The sequence below is a fragment of the Vidua chalybeata genome, chromosome 1, assembly GCF_026979565.1.
Source record: "Vidua chalybeata isolate OUT-0048 chromosome 1, bVidCha1 merged haplotype, whole genome shotgun sequence".
In the NCBI taxonomy this organism is placed as follows: Eukaryota; Metazoa; Chordata; class Aves; order Passeriformes; family Viduidae; genus Vidua; species Vidua chalybeata.
The window spans coordinates 119,454,715-119,472,582 of NC_071530.1; the positions used below are offsets into that span (position 1 = coordinate 119,454,715).

The 17,868-nt window shown below is 35.1% G+C and overlaps 1 protein-coding gene across 4 annotated transcripts in view; it reads left to right on the forward strand.

Moving 5' to 3' along the window:
• Positions 1-17,868, forward strand: part of C1H8orf34 (chromosome 1 C8orf34 homolog) — a 191,223-nt gene that overhangs the window by 111,591 nt on the left and 61,764 nt on the right. For all 4 annotated transcript variants that reach the window (XM_053958307.1, XM_053958298.1, XM_053958316.1 and 1 more), the window contains exons 9-10: positions 3,285-3,370; positions 8,232-8,305. In XM_053958307.1, the coding sequence (XP_053814282.1) occupies positions 3,285-3,370; positions 8,232-8,305 (160 nt within the window). The remainder of the gene's footprint in view (positions 1-3,284; positions 3,371-8,231; positions 8,306-17,868) is intronic.

Genomic DNA, 17,868 nt, shown 5'->3' on the forward strand with positions numbered 1-17,868 from the left:
TCTGTGTATCATAATTTTCAAATCATACTGGCAGGAGGACTGTGATCCATGCATCCATACGCTTGTTTGTAGTGATACACCCTGTATAATGCTTCTGCACCAAATCTATAGAATTTATTCAGAATATTTTTGGTCCTGAAGTCCTTAACAGTTTTCTTGGAATGCATTTTGGGGTCAAAGAAAATTGAAATATTTACCTGTAGGCTGTTTGCTTTTGTAGCTCTTGAAACTCCAACATGCAGCTGGTTAATATAACTGAAACAATGTCCTCTAAGCAAGAAATCCCACAAGAAACAGATATGGGTAAAAAAATGTTGGCTATCAGGTATCAAATTTAGACTCACATTAAAATAATTAATAGCTGAAATAACGTTTTGGTAAAAAGCTGAAGTAGTCCATCAAGTGTTAGTAAGATAGTAGTTTTTAGGTAACTCTTCTAAGCTATGTGTCTTTCTAATGAATGCTTCTTTCTGCTTAAGAGTTTTTAAGTGTTTTCATTTTACTGTGGAGATGTCTTATGAATAATACTACTTGTGAAGAAGAAATTGTAATAGTCCAAGTACCAGACTTCTTTTGGCAAGAAGCCTGACTCTTTTGTTGCTTGAATTTCATGAGACTCTATTCTGATATGAATCTATATATAAGAAATACATACATAAATTGAAAATTGGATATGAAAATAAGGTATGGATATGTCAAACATCCTATTCACCCATCCGCACAGTACCCCAGCCATTTCTTCCTACAAAGTAAAATCATATGAAATGGATTTTCTGATCAGATACATTGAAAAGATTTTTGTGTGTCTGAGTGTTCTTCATGAGGCAGTGGGCCACTGAAATATGTCTAAATTGTAGAATAAGATGAGAATATTTTCAGTTATTCATGTCTGGTTTGGATTTATTGAAGCTCAGAATGGGAACATATTAGAAAATATTGAAAATTCTGATGGGATAAAAGAAGCAGCTCCTACTTCTAGAGATAGTGTTTAAATGACTGTAATGTAAGCAGAAAAGGTTGGAGTAATTATCCTTGTATTTAAATATAAATGAACTACCAACATGGCTGGAGAGAAGAGTATCTCACTTCTGGTTCCTGCAATTTCATGCATGTCTTTCTAAGACTGAATATGTGTTTGCAGTAAATGTGCATATGTATGTAATGAAGGAGGATGGATGAATTGTCTTGCACTGGAAAATTATGTGATTTTTGAGGGCTTCTTTTTTTTGCATAATTATTTCTTTTGTAATTTGTTTTCTCCCTATTTGAATATCTTTAGGATACAAAGTAATTTGCTTCTGTTTGACAAGCTAGGCTTTTAAAGAATCGGCAACTAGAGCATTAGAAGAGCATTAGAACCCAGGTACAGAGCTATAAAGGGTTCATAGAAGTAATTTTCAAAATTAGGTTTGCAGCTTCTAACTTTTACATTTTGTTGTCGTGAGTTTGTTCTATGGATCTTCCATATTAGATAAGAAATATTATTAATTTACAGTGAGCTTTCTTTTCCATCATAAATAAATCATTCTAGGGACAATAAAAAGAGATAAAAATAATTGGGGGAGGGGGTTTTTGGGGAAATGGTTTTGAGGAGTACAAACAGATGACTTTAAGATCCATCTATATTAGATAATTGTGAGAATCATAAAATATGAAATTTAGATAGGGCAGAAAAGGGGGTTCTACTTGGTTTCAAAGGTTAATTTCAAGCTTAGTATAAAATAGGTGCAGAGAGTAAGAACACAGAGTGAAAATAACTTTTTTTTTCTTCCAAGAGATAAGTTATTTCTTTCCCCAAGGTTTTACTTCAATGCATTTTTATGATCCCTGGGCTTTGCAAAATTGAATTGCATTTTTCTTATTCTTTTCATGTCTGAATAAATCCAAAGTAAGATAACCTTTATGTAAATGGCAGTTATATTGCATTTAGAGCTACAAAGCACTTCTTCAGAGCAGAATTTGTACTCAAGATTCATAAGAGCCTGGAGAAGGATGGTGGGACTCCTGGGATGCTCATTTGAAAAAACAGATACAAGCATTATTTGTATAAATTGCTGTCAAGGCATTGCAGTCAGCTAGTGCAGCAGGAAAGCCTGAAGACAAAGTCTGCCACAATTACTGTATTTTCCTTTTAACAAGTAACAAAGGAGGAGGAAATATTCTTGCCTACATAACCCCTGTGGTAGGTTAACTTTGGCTAAGGGCCAGTTTCCTACCCAGCCAGTAGGATGACAGGAGAAAATAGGAAGTAAAAGCTTGTGGGTTAAGATGAAGACAGGGAAATTGTTTACCAGTTACCGTAATGGGCAAAGCAGACTTGACTTGGGCAAAATTAGTTTAATTTATTGCCAATTAAAATAGGTTTAGGTGACGAGAAACTAAAGATAAACATTAAAACCACACTTTTCCTTCTCCCTTTCCTGGGCTCAAATTCACTCCTTCACTTCAGATTCCTCTCCCCACCCACTGAGCAGTGCAGGGGAGACAGGGAATGGGGGTTTGTGGTCAGTCCATTACAGGTCCTCTCTGCCTTTCTTTCCTCACCCCACTTTTCACCTGCTCCAGTGTGGGATCACCATTGGCTACTGTCCATCCCAGACATACTCACCTGCCCTGGTGTTGGTCCTCCGGGGGCTACATAGGATATTGCCTTTGGCATTTCACCATGGGCTGTATGGGAGTATCTGCTCAGAGTATGGATCGCCATCTCCTTTGACCTTGGTGTGTCCTCTGCTGTTTCCCAGTCTTCCTGTTCCCTGCTCTTCTGCCTGTGTGGCATTGTGGCTGGCTCTTCCTTAACTATGTTTCCTCCAAGGTACCACCATTTTGGCTGAAGAGCTCAGCCATGCCCTGCCATGGCTCTTTTTGGAGCCAGATGGAACTACCTGTGACTGGCTCAGGGCAGCACCAGCCTCTCCTCACCAAGGCCACCGCACTGCCAACACATGGGCATGGACATCCAGTACAGTCCTATTCAGTTAAAATATTTTTGAAGGTAGGAAAGGAAGCTTGCAGTCTCACATGCACACCAAAGCCCCACTTTGTAAAATAAGACTTACAAAAATGCATAAGCTAGGATTCAGTTGGCTGTTCCTTGGAGGTTAGTTTTGGTTACTAGACAGTCCAGGTTATGGTTGAACCATGAGTGTGGGATTTTCAGCAAAGCTGCTCTTTTTATTAGGGCAATGTTGTGAACAGGGTATGTAGCCAGGGATTATGTTCTTCTATGTCTTATCCATTGAATAGGATTGCAAATGTTTTCATTGCATTTTTCCACAATTTAGATTGCAAGGGGATAATTTGGCAGAAAGGCCAGAAGATGTCTCCATGGTATCTCAGACATCTGAGCCAGCAGTGTCAGACTCTGATGGTAAGTTATAAAAATATTTGCTGCTCATAAAAAAATCTCAAACATCAACATCTTGAATTTGAGAGTAGGGGTTATGTCTGTAAAAGATGAAACACTTCCAAGAGAGTGTTCCTGGGCATTTGAACTCAATCATTTACACTTCAAATATGTTCAAGGAGCCACTAACATATTTTTTATCATGGCCAATTAACACTCCACAATAATTCCTAGACTTATTTTGAGAGGTGCATTGGGCCAGAATTTGTTCTTAGTAGACAGATTTTATGTTAGTACACTAACATTTAAAACAGCTTAATAGCATAGACATGGGCTGTTCATTGCTGCTTTTATGCCAAGGAATGGTCTTTGAAATATTTTATTTATTACTACACATGCATCCAGATGATTCAAATTATTTACAGTAGAAATAAAGAGTTTATGAAATAACTCTGAAAAACACTTTTTCCCCTTATACAAACATGTTCATATGTTGGGTTAATCTGCAGTCAGGACACTCAGGCTTATTTCAATTTCTTCTCAGGTTTTTGAACTGAGTAACACCTGAAATGTTGAAAAAGGCACTTCATAAGGGAGATCTTTCCACAGAATGCCCAGCTTTCCTATGAAAGATAAACTTGATGAAGGTTATCTTAGCTGCTGCTGTAATGCAGAGAGAAAGAAATACAGGTTTTGACAGAGAATCTGCAAAGATAAATCCTTCAGTCCATTCCCTTACTGTTGGTCCGAAACAGCCAAGTCTACAAATTTTATGTTTCGGTTTGCAGTGTAGTCTTCAGCAGCCATAGACAAGTTAGCTAAGGTGATCAATTAACACAAAAAAAAAAAAACACCAAAAAACCCAGAATGTATTTTTTAAAATTATCCTACTCTCTGACTGCTATCTAATGCTATTGTATATGCTATTAGGTATCACAGCAACCTGAGCTTTCATTCATTTCTCTTGCCTTGTTTGTAAACTAACCATTAGTAACTAATATGTCTTTAAAAATAAATTTTTCGAACTGGTTTTGTGAGAACGTGTAGTTTCATGCAGTCAAGATATTGGCTTTTCCTTTTACCTGCAATTGATCACCTAATTGAAAAAGGTAATAGGACACTCAGAATCTCAAAACATTATGTCCTTACAATCTTCACGAAAATTGTCAACAAGAGATGTGCAGACTGGTGACTTCAATCAAGCCCTATGAAAGGAAGGCAAAATTCTATTGTGAGAGTGATTCCCAGAAAGGGAGGTGATGGTGGCTTGCTTGGGTTAGGTAAGGGAAAATGCATGCATGAGCTTATTGCAGCAGAAGCAAATAGATGGATAAGACAGACATGTGGGAAAAAGCTCTACAGTTCACAAAATATTTTTGAACAGGTCTCATTGTTCCATTTTCCTTCCTGTGTATCTTTGCTCCTGAAGTGAAAATATGCCCACTTTGCCATGCTGTCTTCTGAAGTTGCAGGCTTCAATTAAACAGTTAGGTTTTGCTAAGTGGCAGAGACACCAGGATTAAAGAAGGTGAAACTATCAGAAAGTACTGGATGCGATGTAGTATTGGAGCTGGATCTTTTATGGTCACAGAGTATGGAGCACAAAAGTGCTACAGCTGTTCTACCTACGGCCACTTCATATGCTTCTGAATACTTTGCAATCAATATGGCTACAGAGAAGATGCAAGACGCTTTCTTTACAAAACACCACATTCAATAAGATACAGGGAGTAAAATTTAGGTAGGGGGGGAAATGATATTCATGTTGTTATAAACATCTATCTCATGTCTATGAATATATATGGACCTGTTAGTCATGTAGCTAGAAAATAACAAAGCCTCTCGGGTGAAAAGACTGAGGTCAGTAGTAAGGTAATGCCAAATTTCTGTCAAGAGGTGCTCTCAGAAATGTTCAATGTTTTGTAACATATGGTTGGGTCTTTTTTTCCTAAAATGTTGGCTAGTGCTACACTTCAATTTGAAAAAAAAACACAGCTGGATTTCACAAGTAGGTACAGACTATAAACAGACACAGAACTCAGGCAACTGCCCATTCTATCAATTTTTCCTGTGAATGCAGCACAATATTTGCCCTCTTTGCATCCGATACTTATTTCCAATAAATATTATGTATGAGAGGATGATTAAAAAACTCATAAAGATATTGTTAAAAAACCCTAAGTAACCGAGGCATTGTTGCACTGAATTTTTAGTTATGTCCTCTTACAGATGTATTACATCATAAAATAGTGACTATCAGGCTTCACTTACCAGGTTTATTTGAATTTATGTTCTGCTATTTATCAGAACCAGTGACCTTAATGAGGGAAAAGTGCATTGAGAAGTGCTGATGCAAACCATTCATTCAAGAATAAGCAAGCAAGATGCTGATGCACAACAAAGTTGAGAGTAGCTTTCTTTAGATAATGATCCGTTTCTGTTGTTAGATCTGGAACATCTCTCCTGTGAATTTCAGATGAACTAAGCTCAGAATTGGCAGAACATCTGATCAAACAGCCCTTATAAATAAGCCTCATTTTAAGAAGTTCCACCTACTAAAGTCAATGCAGGAGCTTATGTGAAAAGATCATGTGCAGCATCAGACACTATACTGACTCCACTGACAATCTGGATCTGGTTCTAATTAACCACTGCGCTGATTTCCCTCTAGTATAATCCTACTGAATTTGACAGACTTGTGTTTGATCTAAGTAGTAAAAATGAGAGGTAGGCATCAGGTCTCAAGATAGAAAAACACAAGACACTTTAGAGCTGCAGGTTTTTTTCACTGTCCTAAACTATACCTCTCAAAAATGTTTCCCTTTTCCATTAGACCACTTCACAGGAAAGAACTAAGGGAAGAATTTAATAGGTTCTTGATTTTGATCAAAAGCAGCAGCATCGATGACTGCACAGCAAACTTTCCCTGTAGGTGTCAAGCTTGTCTGGTTTGTCTCTTTGGTCAGTTCTCCACTGAGGCTTGCTCTTGTTCTGTAGAGGTAGATGGGGAGAATTGCAGAGGCTTCAAAAGATACACACTACAACAGAATTGATCCAGAAAAATATACATCCAACTGCCCCCAATGTGTTTTTCAGGTTGGTGGGATTGTAGAAGCAATCTACTTCAGTATTTTGGGTGGGGGATTAGATATGTAGAAATACTATCACTTAGGGATAATTGTTCATTTACTCCCAATTTCCTATAAGCACCATACAACCTTGTTTCACTTGTTTCATTCTCTTCTGCTGAAATGTACCTTACCCTTTGAGTGAAGCCATGATATAAAGGCAGGAAAAGAAGATGTTATTGCAAATACAGCTTTTGCAGTCTATGCATTCTTGAAGAAGTAAGTTTAAAATGCAGTAATGTATTAGGGAGTAATCTCCTAACATAGGATAAATGAAAAGTATAAGACTTCTAAACCACTCCTCAAATATCCGTGAAAAGCTGTTTATTATGTGAATTTCTTTGCATGTATTGTGCAACTCCACATATTTCTGGGGTGGGCAAAGACTTGTTTCTTTTGCGACTCCCCCTGGAATAATATTGGACCAAAGATAATTGGTTCTGTGGTACTATGCCACTGTGTAAATGTGGTATTTCCTATTTTATTGTGCTATTGCATCTACAGCTCTACAGATCATATTGTGATATATAATACTTAGTTTGCTAAATAGATTTTTCTAGAGCAAATTTCCCATCAGGAGTTTATTCCCTATCAAACAGGAGTCACTGTTTTTTTGGGGGGTGTTTGGGTTCTGGTTTGTTTATTTGTTTATTTTTGTTTGGTTTTTTGTTTTTTTTTTCCCCTTTTAATTGTCATTATAGTAGAAAGTTCAAAAGAGACGTGTAGAGGACAAGTTTGGAATTGGGGATGTTCAATAAAAACATGAACATATGAAACACATTTAGTGTTGTTCTGGGTGGAACTGCATGACCAGGGTAAAAAGATTAAGGATGCAAATATGTGGAAATTAGTATTGAAAACTAGAGAAGGCAATGGCAAAAGTGTGGCATCATCTCTCAATTCCCACACAATTCCCTGACCACAACTTTCCATTATCATCACCTCTTTGCCCTCCACATCAATTTGTGTTGGCAATGAATTGGTAGTCACAGTTGCTATGCTTCACAGTAACTTCTGCTTTCATAGTAAGTACAGCCTGAAATGTTTAACAAATTGGGTTCTGGAAACATAAGGACCTCCCTGCTAAGTGTCTGAATAACAGCAGAACATAGGGAAGATCAGGACATTCTCTTTTGTTAGGCTGCTGATGCAGCATCTAAGTGCCTTAGCAGAATGTTAGGCAAAGAGAGAAACTGCATAGAATGTTACTTGGAAATTTCTTTCTCTGACAGGGTTGAATAAAATCTGTTTTATGCATCAAAGAGACATTTTACGCTCCTCACAAAATTCTGTCATTTTACAAATGTGGTAATATGGGCAAAAATTATACTTGCAAGGCTTTTAAATGTTGTCTAAATTGACCAAATCATTTTACTTTGGGAATTTTAACTGAATTAATTGAATACAGTTTTATTCATTTAATTAAAGCTGGAGATACACTACTTACTTGTGTAAAGAGTAAACAGTATTTAGTTTAAATAGTAAAGTTAATAAAGGAACTAGAAGATACCTTGGCAGCTGAAGAAAGCTTGCTTATCACTCTAGTCATGTTGGAGACACTGTTCCATGTTGCATTAAGGTTGTAAATTAAAATAAAACATAAATTATAATCCATTGAAGTGTAACCGAAAAGTAGCACATTTACAGTAGCCACATTTACCTTCCCAGCAGTAAATTTTTAGGCATTAAATTTTCAAAGTGACTAACACTTACTTGATTAGAGTGATTTACATTTCTCTTGTACCTCTTTGGAACAGCTCAAGTACCTGGGGTTGAAACACTCACAGAAGATATTAATGAGTTTCAGAGTGCTTCTCAAGTGGCAGCATCTGTAAGTACCTTCCCTTATGGGTATTCCTGTAATTTTTAAAATTTATTTCATAAAAAATAGATTGTGCATAGAGATAAAAGTTGTCTTTGCCAGCACTGTCATCCTAGAGAGAAAAAACCCAAATTTATGTAACCCTTCAGAATTTTCAGTTATCTGCTTTTTTTCCTAGAATTTCTTCCTTCTAGGAAAGGGGGTATTTTGAAATACATTATTATAATCTACAAGACCACACGTTGTTGAGCTTGCCCATTGAAAGTGCAGTAATTTTATACATATTCTGTATCTTTTTAAATGCTAGTCAAATATTAATTTTACCAGCTAATATTCAGTTTTAGAAATTGAAGAGAACAAGATAATTCAAACTCTAAATTTTATTCTGAAATATGAAATTGTGATATCTCAACTATAATTTAGATTTCTGTTACCATTTGCTTGAAAACTAAAAAGAGAAGTTTAGTTAAAATGTGTGGCAAGTTCATTTGTATATTTTAAAATAATGCAATATTATGCTTGGTAATATCTCCATCTGTTCTTTTATTTTGTAACTTAAGAAAATCTCTACAGATATGCAGTTTGTGGAAAACACAACCAGCAGTAAAATAATTTTTAAAGAATTATATAATCATAATTTTGATGCTACTAGTATTGCACCAGGAGTTTGAATATAGGTTAAAAAAAGAATTGGGTTTCTTTCCCTAAGGCAAATAAATTTACAATAGTTGTTCAGTTTTGCAAAATTTTAGACAAGTGTAAGAGGACATATTAATTCCTGTATAGTCTGTTCAGCAATACTGCTTTTCAGCACAATTTAGTGTTGCTATAGGAAGTGAAAGAAGGGCTCATTATTTGTTAGCTAAGGAAAAAAAGGGCAATATAAAGAAAGAAGAAAAATGGCAATGCAGGTTGGTCTTGCAGTCTTTCAGGCAGCTGATTAAGCAGTGTGAATAAAGCTAGATAGTATTGAACATGAAGCATTTACAACCTGATTATTTATCAAAGCAGTTGAGGGATATGGAGTTCCAGATTAACTCCTAAAGCTCTTTGAGAACTTGGAGTGCAAGAACCTCACAGAGCATTTGCTGATATTGGGCAAAAAGAGTAAAGAACAGAACTTCAGCTGGCACTGCTTGGAGCTTCTTTTTCAAACCTCCTTTTTGCTTCCCACCAACAAACAGAGGGGTAAAATAAATTTTGCAGCAGTTTCTGAACTCCCATTTTCTCATTGACTTAGATTCGTAGCTACAAAGTTTGATTTCATAATTCTGCAGACATGTAACATGGGGAGAGAGAAACAAATGAATTACATAGAAAAAAAATACAAAGAAAGCATCAGTTCATTATGCTTATTAGCAAAATCTTGTTACAGAAAGATACAGCCGTCAGCTGAACAGTTTTACATGTATGCTCTGTTTGTGCAGGCTTAGGAGCAAACAAACAATACACACCTGTGTTCATTTCATGCTCTGGTAGTTCCAGGCTTATTTAAGGTTGCCTGGAGGATGGAATGGCCAGAGGCAGTAAGGTTCCCTGGGCTGAATCCCTGAAAGCTGGCTGATGTTGTAATTACCAGCGCTGCAAAGAGAAGACAAGAACAGTTGCAGCTCTTGCTCTGCACGTCCATCTTCTCCTCAGGGCAAAGGCAGATCATTTCACATTCCCGAGCTCTTGAAAAACTACTTTGCCTAAATTTCTAAGGAGCCAGTTACTGTTAGTTCATACGCTTTGGGTTTTTTTTATTTTTGGTGTATTGTGTCTTAGTGTTCAGCTGATTGTTGTCTCTTTTATAATGGCTTGATATTCAAAATAAAATTCGACTATCCAACACTATGTCTGTAACTGTATCTCTTCAAAAAGAAACAAAGGATCCAACTGTTCTCCTTGCCTTTCAGGGCTCCAAAGGGGAGATCTGTACCATGCTCCCCTAATAATTTTCAGTGAGACTTACTCTTTGACAATCTTGACATACAAAATATAGAGATAAAACTGAGGTGCCTCATAGGAAGGCTGTGTAGATAAATGCAGTCTTGCAATGGATTTCCACAATCCTTTAAAGCAGTAAGAAATATGCCTGTAAAATTACTTCAGAATTGATACCAAAATATATTCTCATGACTTTAATGATTTTTAGATATTTTATGAGATGTAAGATGAGGGAAAAATAGAATAAGATGTTGATCAGACATTTCTCATAAATTTGACTAATTGATTCATGGTATTCCCTCAAATGTGCATATTAAATGTAAAAAATCCTGACATGGCTCAAGGTGTGCAATGTTTAATATTGGTGCTGCATTCCAATGGGCTAATTTGTGTTTATGGCTAGTTAAATACATGATTATATAAATTTTTCTTTGCTAATGTATATTTGACAAATTTTCCTCAAAGGTGCCTTGACCTTCAGAGGACAAGTGTTTTGAGGAAAATTGTAGGACAAAACAGCAAGAATTATGCATAAGGATTTTCAGAAAAAGCCTTTGGGTTCTTTTTTTCATGTCCCATGTATGAATCCACATATAAGATCTTTAATGTGGATCCTAAAACAATCTGGATACTAGTATTCAAAAGATATAGGCAGCATCTATGTCTATTACATGGTTCATGAAATTTACACTATGATTATATTATGATTTTCTTGCAGTTTTGGATATTTTTACTGTTCTTTTTCTGAAAATGCTGTTTTTTGTAGTTAGATTTTTTATTTATACTTTTTAAAATAGAATATTTTGCTATGCTGTATTTTTCATAAAAAGAATTAATGTTTGAAAAATTGAAAACTTAGATTTTAAGGGCTGCACAACCCTAAACAAGGCATTCTGGGCAAATAAGTGAGTAAAGCTGGCAAAAAGCTGGTTGAAGTATTTACAGGAATCAGCACTTTCCCCAAGTGTATTGTAAGAATTCAAAGTGGAAACAAACATTCAAAACATCCTTAGAGATCCTAGTTTACTGCCTGGCAAATATTTTGTGTAACGAAAAGTGCCAGGCAAAATGCAGTTTTTTTCTTGAGATTTTTTTCACTGTGCTGAACACAAATTTTGCTAGCCAAATGTTTAGAACATTTCCAGAAACATAAAGTAAAATAGGACTCTAAGAAAATACAGAAGTCATAATGGGAAAAATTTAAGTGGCCTGGAATTCTAGCAGAAATGGAAAAGCAGGGTGTCAGAGAAAGTTGCTAGCTTTACAGTGACTAACAAATAGAAAGAGGGCACAACCACTGAGCAGATCACATCGAGCAGCCTTTGCCTTCTCTCTGACTTGTTTCTTTTACCACCTGGATCTAACAGGACTTAGGCTTAGTTTTGGGGGATTTTTATGTGTATCTTGCCTTGCACATGCACGTAAAAAGGTATATTTTTCTTTGTAAATTATCCATGTAAGGCAAAGCAATCCAAATGCAGCAGAAACTGGAAGAAAAAAGTTGTCCAACTGCAAAAAGCATTTCTGCATGAATGTGCCTTTGGTTTTTGCTCTTTATTACTGCGCAAAAAATACTGTAATAAAATGTTTTATAGAAGTGTTTTGTTTTAAATATTTTTTCCTGTATTCCTTACTGCTTTGAAACATTTCATTTGCTTTCATAGAAGAAATACAGACATGGATTTTCTGTGATAAATATGTAAATTCTTTAACTCAGTTTGTAAAATGACTTTAAGCTTCATGCACAAGGAAAAACAAAGCCTTTATTCTTGCTGTCAATATATGTTGAATACAATAATATTACAATGTTACATTATTTCAGTTCTATTTGTTAGAAATTTTCATAGCTTTACCCATTTATTCCCCTAGAAGAATAATATGAAGTAACTGAATTACTTTTTGAGTATAATCAGCAGAAATCATCCAAACTTCCGGATTTAACTAAATCTATACATTATTTACTGGGTTGGGGTCTGTTTAGCATTTAGCAGATTATTCATTCAAATAGTTATTTTAAGATTGCACTGCCACATCAGGAACAACAGCAGTGCACCTTTGTGGTAGTAGGAATTATAAGGGTCATATTTATATCATATTTATATACATATTTTTGTTCAGAGATTTATGAGCATGTTTATGTTCAAATTGCTGTGTTTTGTTACAAATGTTTTCAAATCCAAGCTGAATTTTGTAATTATGTAGAAATTCAGGCACTTAGAGGTGAAATTTCAGATTTTAACTTCAAAATTTAAATCTTCTATAAAAATAATAACAGTTGATATTAGATTATTTCAGCTCTTCCACAGGTAATAAAAAAAAAAAACCCTACGCAAATGTGTATGTTTAAGCACTGTTAGGTAAGTTAAGAATGTAAGATGGTTAGGAAAGCATAATATCAAGGTTCTTGGGAAATAAATGATAATTCCTGCAAGAAGTTAGGAAAGTAGTTTGAATTGCATGCCCTGGACATATTTGGTTGAGTCCTCCCTTATGTCAAACAAAATCCATAACTAGACATAGATTTTTTTATATACAGAAAAAAAAAATCTTGGGTGAAAATATTCTTATTAGAAAATATTTAATACTCTAGACTATAATTCTAAATTGAAAGAATATTCTGAACTTTAGAAAAATATATGTAAGAAAAGGAAATCAATGAATGCCTTTTTTACCTGTCTAAAATCTTGTGTTCTTGAGCACAACAAATTCAGAAATATTAATCCAAATAACAGTAAATAAAACATAACTGAAGTTTAGAAAAAAAATTATTCTGCTTGCATTTCAAAAACTGAAACAAATGTGATTCCCAGGTGACCACATCTTTCCTCCTTCCCTCTTTCCTGTAAACAGAAAAACTATGTGTAAGTTAACTCAAAGTACCGTTTTTTAGTGTAAGGTTTAGTGTAAAATGTGCTGCTGGCTGACTGCCATGGGAAGCCAAAAGCTTGTAATTTCAATTACATGGCATTTCAAGTAGAACAGGCCCTAATGTGGAAGAGGGGATTAGAGGTGGCAGCTGATATTGTAACAGAGCTCCGGGAAGCCTTGTATTTTTACAGTATCAGATGGTTTGCTCACCTTATGTCCTTGAACAGATTATGGAAGCTGAAAGATTAAATATTAGGTGACCTCTTTGTAGAAAGTACATGTTGAATGAAGAGTCCTTAAACAAAATATTGCACAAAAAAAATCCACTGCATGCAGAACATCTGTACTTGCCACCTGCTTGGCCAGAGTGGAAGGGACCCTTGCAAACAAATTGTTTAATAAAGAGGGGTTTTGTTTTTGTTTTGGTTTTGTTTTTGGTTTTTTTTTTTTTTTCTGTCTGCATGGGGTTTTTTTGTTTTGTTTTGGTTTTTTTTTTTTTTAATTTAGAGGGATCTCTGTCAAATATGTGTATTTAAAATATTTAAGTTATTCAGCAAAGAAAAGCTGTGCTGTCATAGAAAGCTAAGCTTGGGTGTATTCCTTACACTTTTATCTCCTGAAGCTATCAATAAAATTTCCACTTGATTAGCAAAACCATGTAGAATCTAAAGTACAATAAAAACACTTTTCATATACTTACAGTTTGCTAACTAATTTGGTTTCACCTTTTACTCATTTCATAGTTATCATTCACTTTAGGTAATCTTCCACATCTGCCTGGGCATGCATGGGAATACCTTGGTATTACTTTGAAACAGGCCAAAACAGCACAGAAATATGTGCTGAATAGTTTATTAACACTTTTTTGGCCAGTAAGGAAGAGTAATTTATTTTCTAACAAGTACTTGATTTCCAGGTGATGTAAGTTGGAGCCCTAACTCTTATTCTGAAAAGCTGTACCTCTGTAGAACTCACCCAGTGTCACTGGGTATTACAAAGCCAGGTCAATTCAGCCCAACAGTGAGATCAAAATATTAACATCCGCACTGGCTTTTTTTGAGGGACAAAAGCTGTACTGATTCATGCTGTGTAGCATTGTGCTGCAGATTGAAGCACAGAGAGTGAGCTTAAAAAACTTTCTTACTCTTATTCATGACCTCCTTAATGTTTTTCCTGTTCCATTGTGGCATTCCTTGTAAGTTATGGTATTTTCCAGAAGTTTGGGGAATCAGTGATGAGAGGAATTATTTCTGGCCATATTGTGTGTAATTGTTTACTTTAGCAGTAATTTGGCCAAGGGATATAAGGAAGAAAAATGCAATAATGAATGTTTTGTATGTGAAGAAATGATGATGATATATAAAGAAAGTCACTTAAGAAATTGACATGCAGTTGACCTTCAAAGTTGACAAATGTAACCCAAGTACTTTGAACATATTTCTGGTGCAAAGCTCACTGCCTCACCTTCAAAGTTTGAAGGTGATGAACAGGACACAGAGTTGTTTCTGCAATTTAGAAAGGCAAGAATGTCTTTCAGTCACATCCTCATACTTAGATCTCATTAATCTTGTTAATGCAAATAGGCCATTTATAAATTTTGTGCTAATATTTATAAAGCGTAATGAATGAGCAAGGGCAATGGTAGTTTGGAAGATGCTGAAATAATTGGAAGGATTCTATGCACTTACTTTATACATACATGCTGTATTTTTCAACTACATTCAGTCTGCTGTGATTATCATTAAAGTCCAAGATAAATGACATTAGTGTTTCATCTCTGCAGTTCCTGACCAGCAGACAAAGGATAAGTCTTGGTGAAGTGCAGTAAGAATGTTTAAATAAATGGTTTTCAAGCCTGAATCTCTTTCTTAAGTGACATATTTGAACTGCTATGTATCCAATGGGAAGAAGGGACATCAGGGAATTCTGCTAGAGCTGTACAAATTCATTTATCCTTGCATTTGACTTGACCTGCTTCCAAAGCCGTCTTGATAACATCCCCTACTTTCAGCTTGTGTTTGTTTATCTTCTAGGAATAAGACTGTTGCATAAATTGTTTGCTGGAGACACTGAGGACCTCTGTCTGTGTTTATGTATTATGCACCTAGATGAACTCATAGTCTCAAAATGTTAAAACATATTTTTTAATGCTAAGTGTTATTTAGAAATATATAAAAAAATTACCTGAGCCTGCCTCCAAAAATGTTTTGGTTATAACTGTGGAATATTTAGCTTCAGAGAAAGAACAAAAATGGTTGCAGAACAGTTATAATGAATTTTTATGCCCTTTGTTTCCCAGATCATTTTGATTCTCTTAAGTAAGCATTTAATTGGAAGTTACTATTATTATAAGCACATAATTTGTTATGAAATGAAATGGCTAATAATAAATATCTCATCTTCCATAGAAGCTATAGCAATACTGTTCTGATCTTTTGTGAAGCTATTGCCTGAAAAAATGTCAAAAGCTTACGATATTACATGAAATAGAAGATGCGCAGGAAGAGTTACAAAATTTGGAGGAAAATTCATCCAAAGTAGTCCCTGTTTCACAGGGTGTTGGAACTGTGTATCTGTATTTGTAACAGTAGAGAGCTTCCTGTACTCAGTCACCTGGTTTTGTATGAGTCTTACATAACTACTGTGCATAAAGGGAAGTACAGTAAAGGCAAAATGTACCAAAAAGCAGCAGAGGTTGTAAAAGAGAAAGATAACTCCATTTCCAGAAGCATTTTTAGGAGATGGAAAGTGAAATCATCTCATCAGGCTAATCTTTGGAAGTAGGTTTTAAGGAGGTCAAGGAGTTACTGAAAGCTGATAATAATTTGCTATAATAAGCTTGAATAGTCCAGTGCAAGAATATTAGAAAAGCAGTTTGGTTGTCAAGTATTGCCAGAGACTACTGACTATTTTTTATTCCATATTTTATCAGAGTTATATTTATGAATAAAAATGTATATTCAAAAAAGGATTAATCCTTATAACCCTGGGGTTTTTTTTTCATATGCTCTTTCCCAGATTTGAAAATATACCCTATAAAATGCAAATAAAAATATTCTTTTTCCACCATAAAAATATGGGGACAGAGGATATTTAAAAATAGGTTGAAAATGAAAAATTGGAGTTCTCTTACGTACCTTTTCCCCCTTCCCATCTCTTACTTAATTTCATTTATTTCAGAGGAACTGATCACAGAATAATATATTCTTCCATTTAGAGATAGATATTGGATAATTGATATCCATTTGAAATAAGCATTTAGTAATGTAATTTAATAGAAGTTAATATTCTGTAGTGAGCTCAACAATCCCAGTTGCTATTTGGATGGAGAATTCACACAGAGGACCCAAGTCAAAAATGCTCAAAACCTTTTAGGGGAACAAGTGAATCAGGTCTAGTGATATGTCTGAAATAAAATGTTTGAAGGTGCCTTCACTTCTGAGTAATTTACTGTTTAATTCAGCTATTTCTCTATATTTGCATGGGATTAAATACAGGTAACTTTAACAGGGAAGAATTAACATTAAAAAAACATTTGGCAAATTTAAAAAATGTTTTTTTAATTTTTTTGAAAATTTTATGAATTAATAAGAACAGAGTTATCTGCAGCTTCAAACTATTTTGTATGCTGGTAAATGTGACTGGGCTTTTTTGCATATGCACAAACAGCATTACAATATAGCTGTTGCTTTAAAAATATAAATCTGTGTTATCATATTTTAAAGAGGCACGGTTCAAGTGATCACTTGCATTCAAAGCAGTGTTTATTTGAAATGGATTAAGAATGATGTAAAATATATCCCCTATTAACCTTTTACTTCTGTAGAATTATGCCTACTTTTCTAAAAGGGAAGGCAGCTACACTGTTTAAAGCAAATTTTTTTTTTTTTTTTTTTGTGAATAGAGATTATATCAAACCCATATTTTCATGTTCATCCTTTGAACTGTGCTGCACCTTTCCCTGTGGGACAGAGTCTGGCCAGGGAAGTGCCATCAGGGCAGTGATCACTCAGGGCAGTGATCTGCAGCAGCCCGGTATCAGCTGTGATGCAGCTCCAGCCTGATGGACTGTGGAGTCCCGTGTGCCCTCTGTGAATGGGGCCACCAGTTTGGGTCTCCCTCCTCTGATCAATCATTCTTCTCCCTGAAATTACTTCAGCTTAATGTCTTTGAAACAGTGGCCTCTCTAAATTTGCTTGGCATTTAATGAAAGATTTAAAAATTAGTAAGAGGTGAATGACAATGTGACCATTGCATAAGCCTTGTTTCTTTAGGAAACCAACAAAACTTCCTAGACTACAGATGAAATATTTTGGTGAGGTAATAATGTAAAATTTATTTCAGATAGACTGTCAAGAATTATTTAATTTATGTTTTTGTTTGTTGTTTTTATTTGTTTTTTTATGAGCAAGTCTTGTACAATTGGTCATATGTTTTACTGCGTGTTTCACATATACATCTATCAAGTCTACCTCATAGTATATTAAAAAAAGAAATCCTAAAACTATATGGAGTGGATTCCAGAAAAAGCAAATAATTTTGGACACCACACTGTTCAATAAAGAAGATTCTGGGGCGATGGTGTGTTTGCTGGCAACCCTTTCAAACTGCTATGTTGTCCTGATGATTTAGCTGCCATTTCTGAAAGGAATACTTCTTGCAATGATAAAACAGTACTGGAAATCTTGATTAGGAAATTCTATTATATTGCCAGAAGTGTAGCTTTGCAGAGATGCTGAGCCAAATGTTATGGTAATTTAAAAGAAGTGCAACCC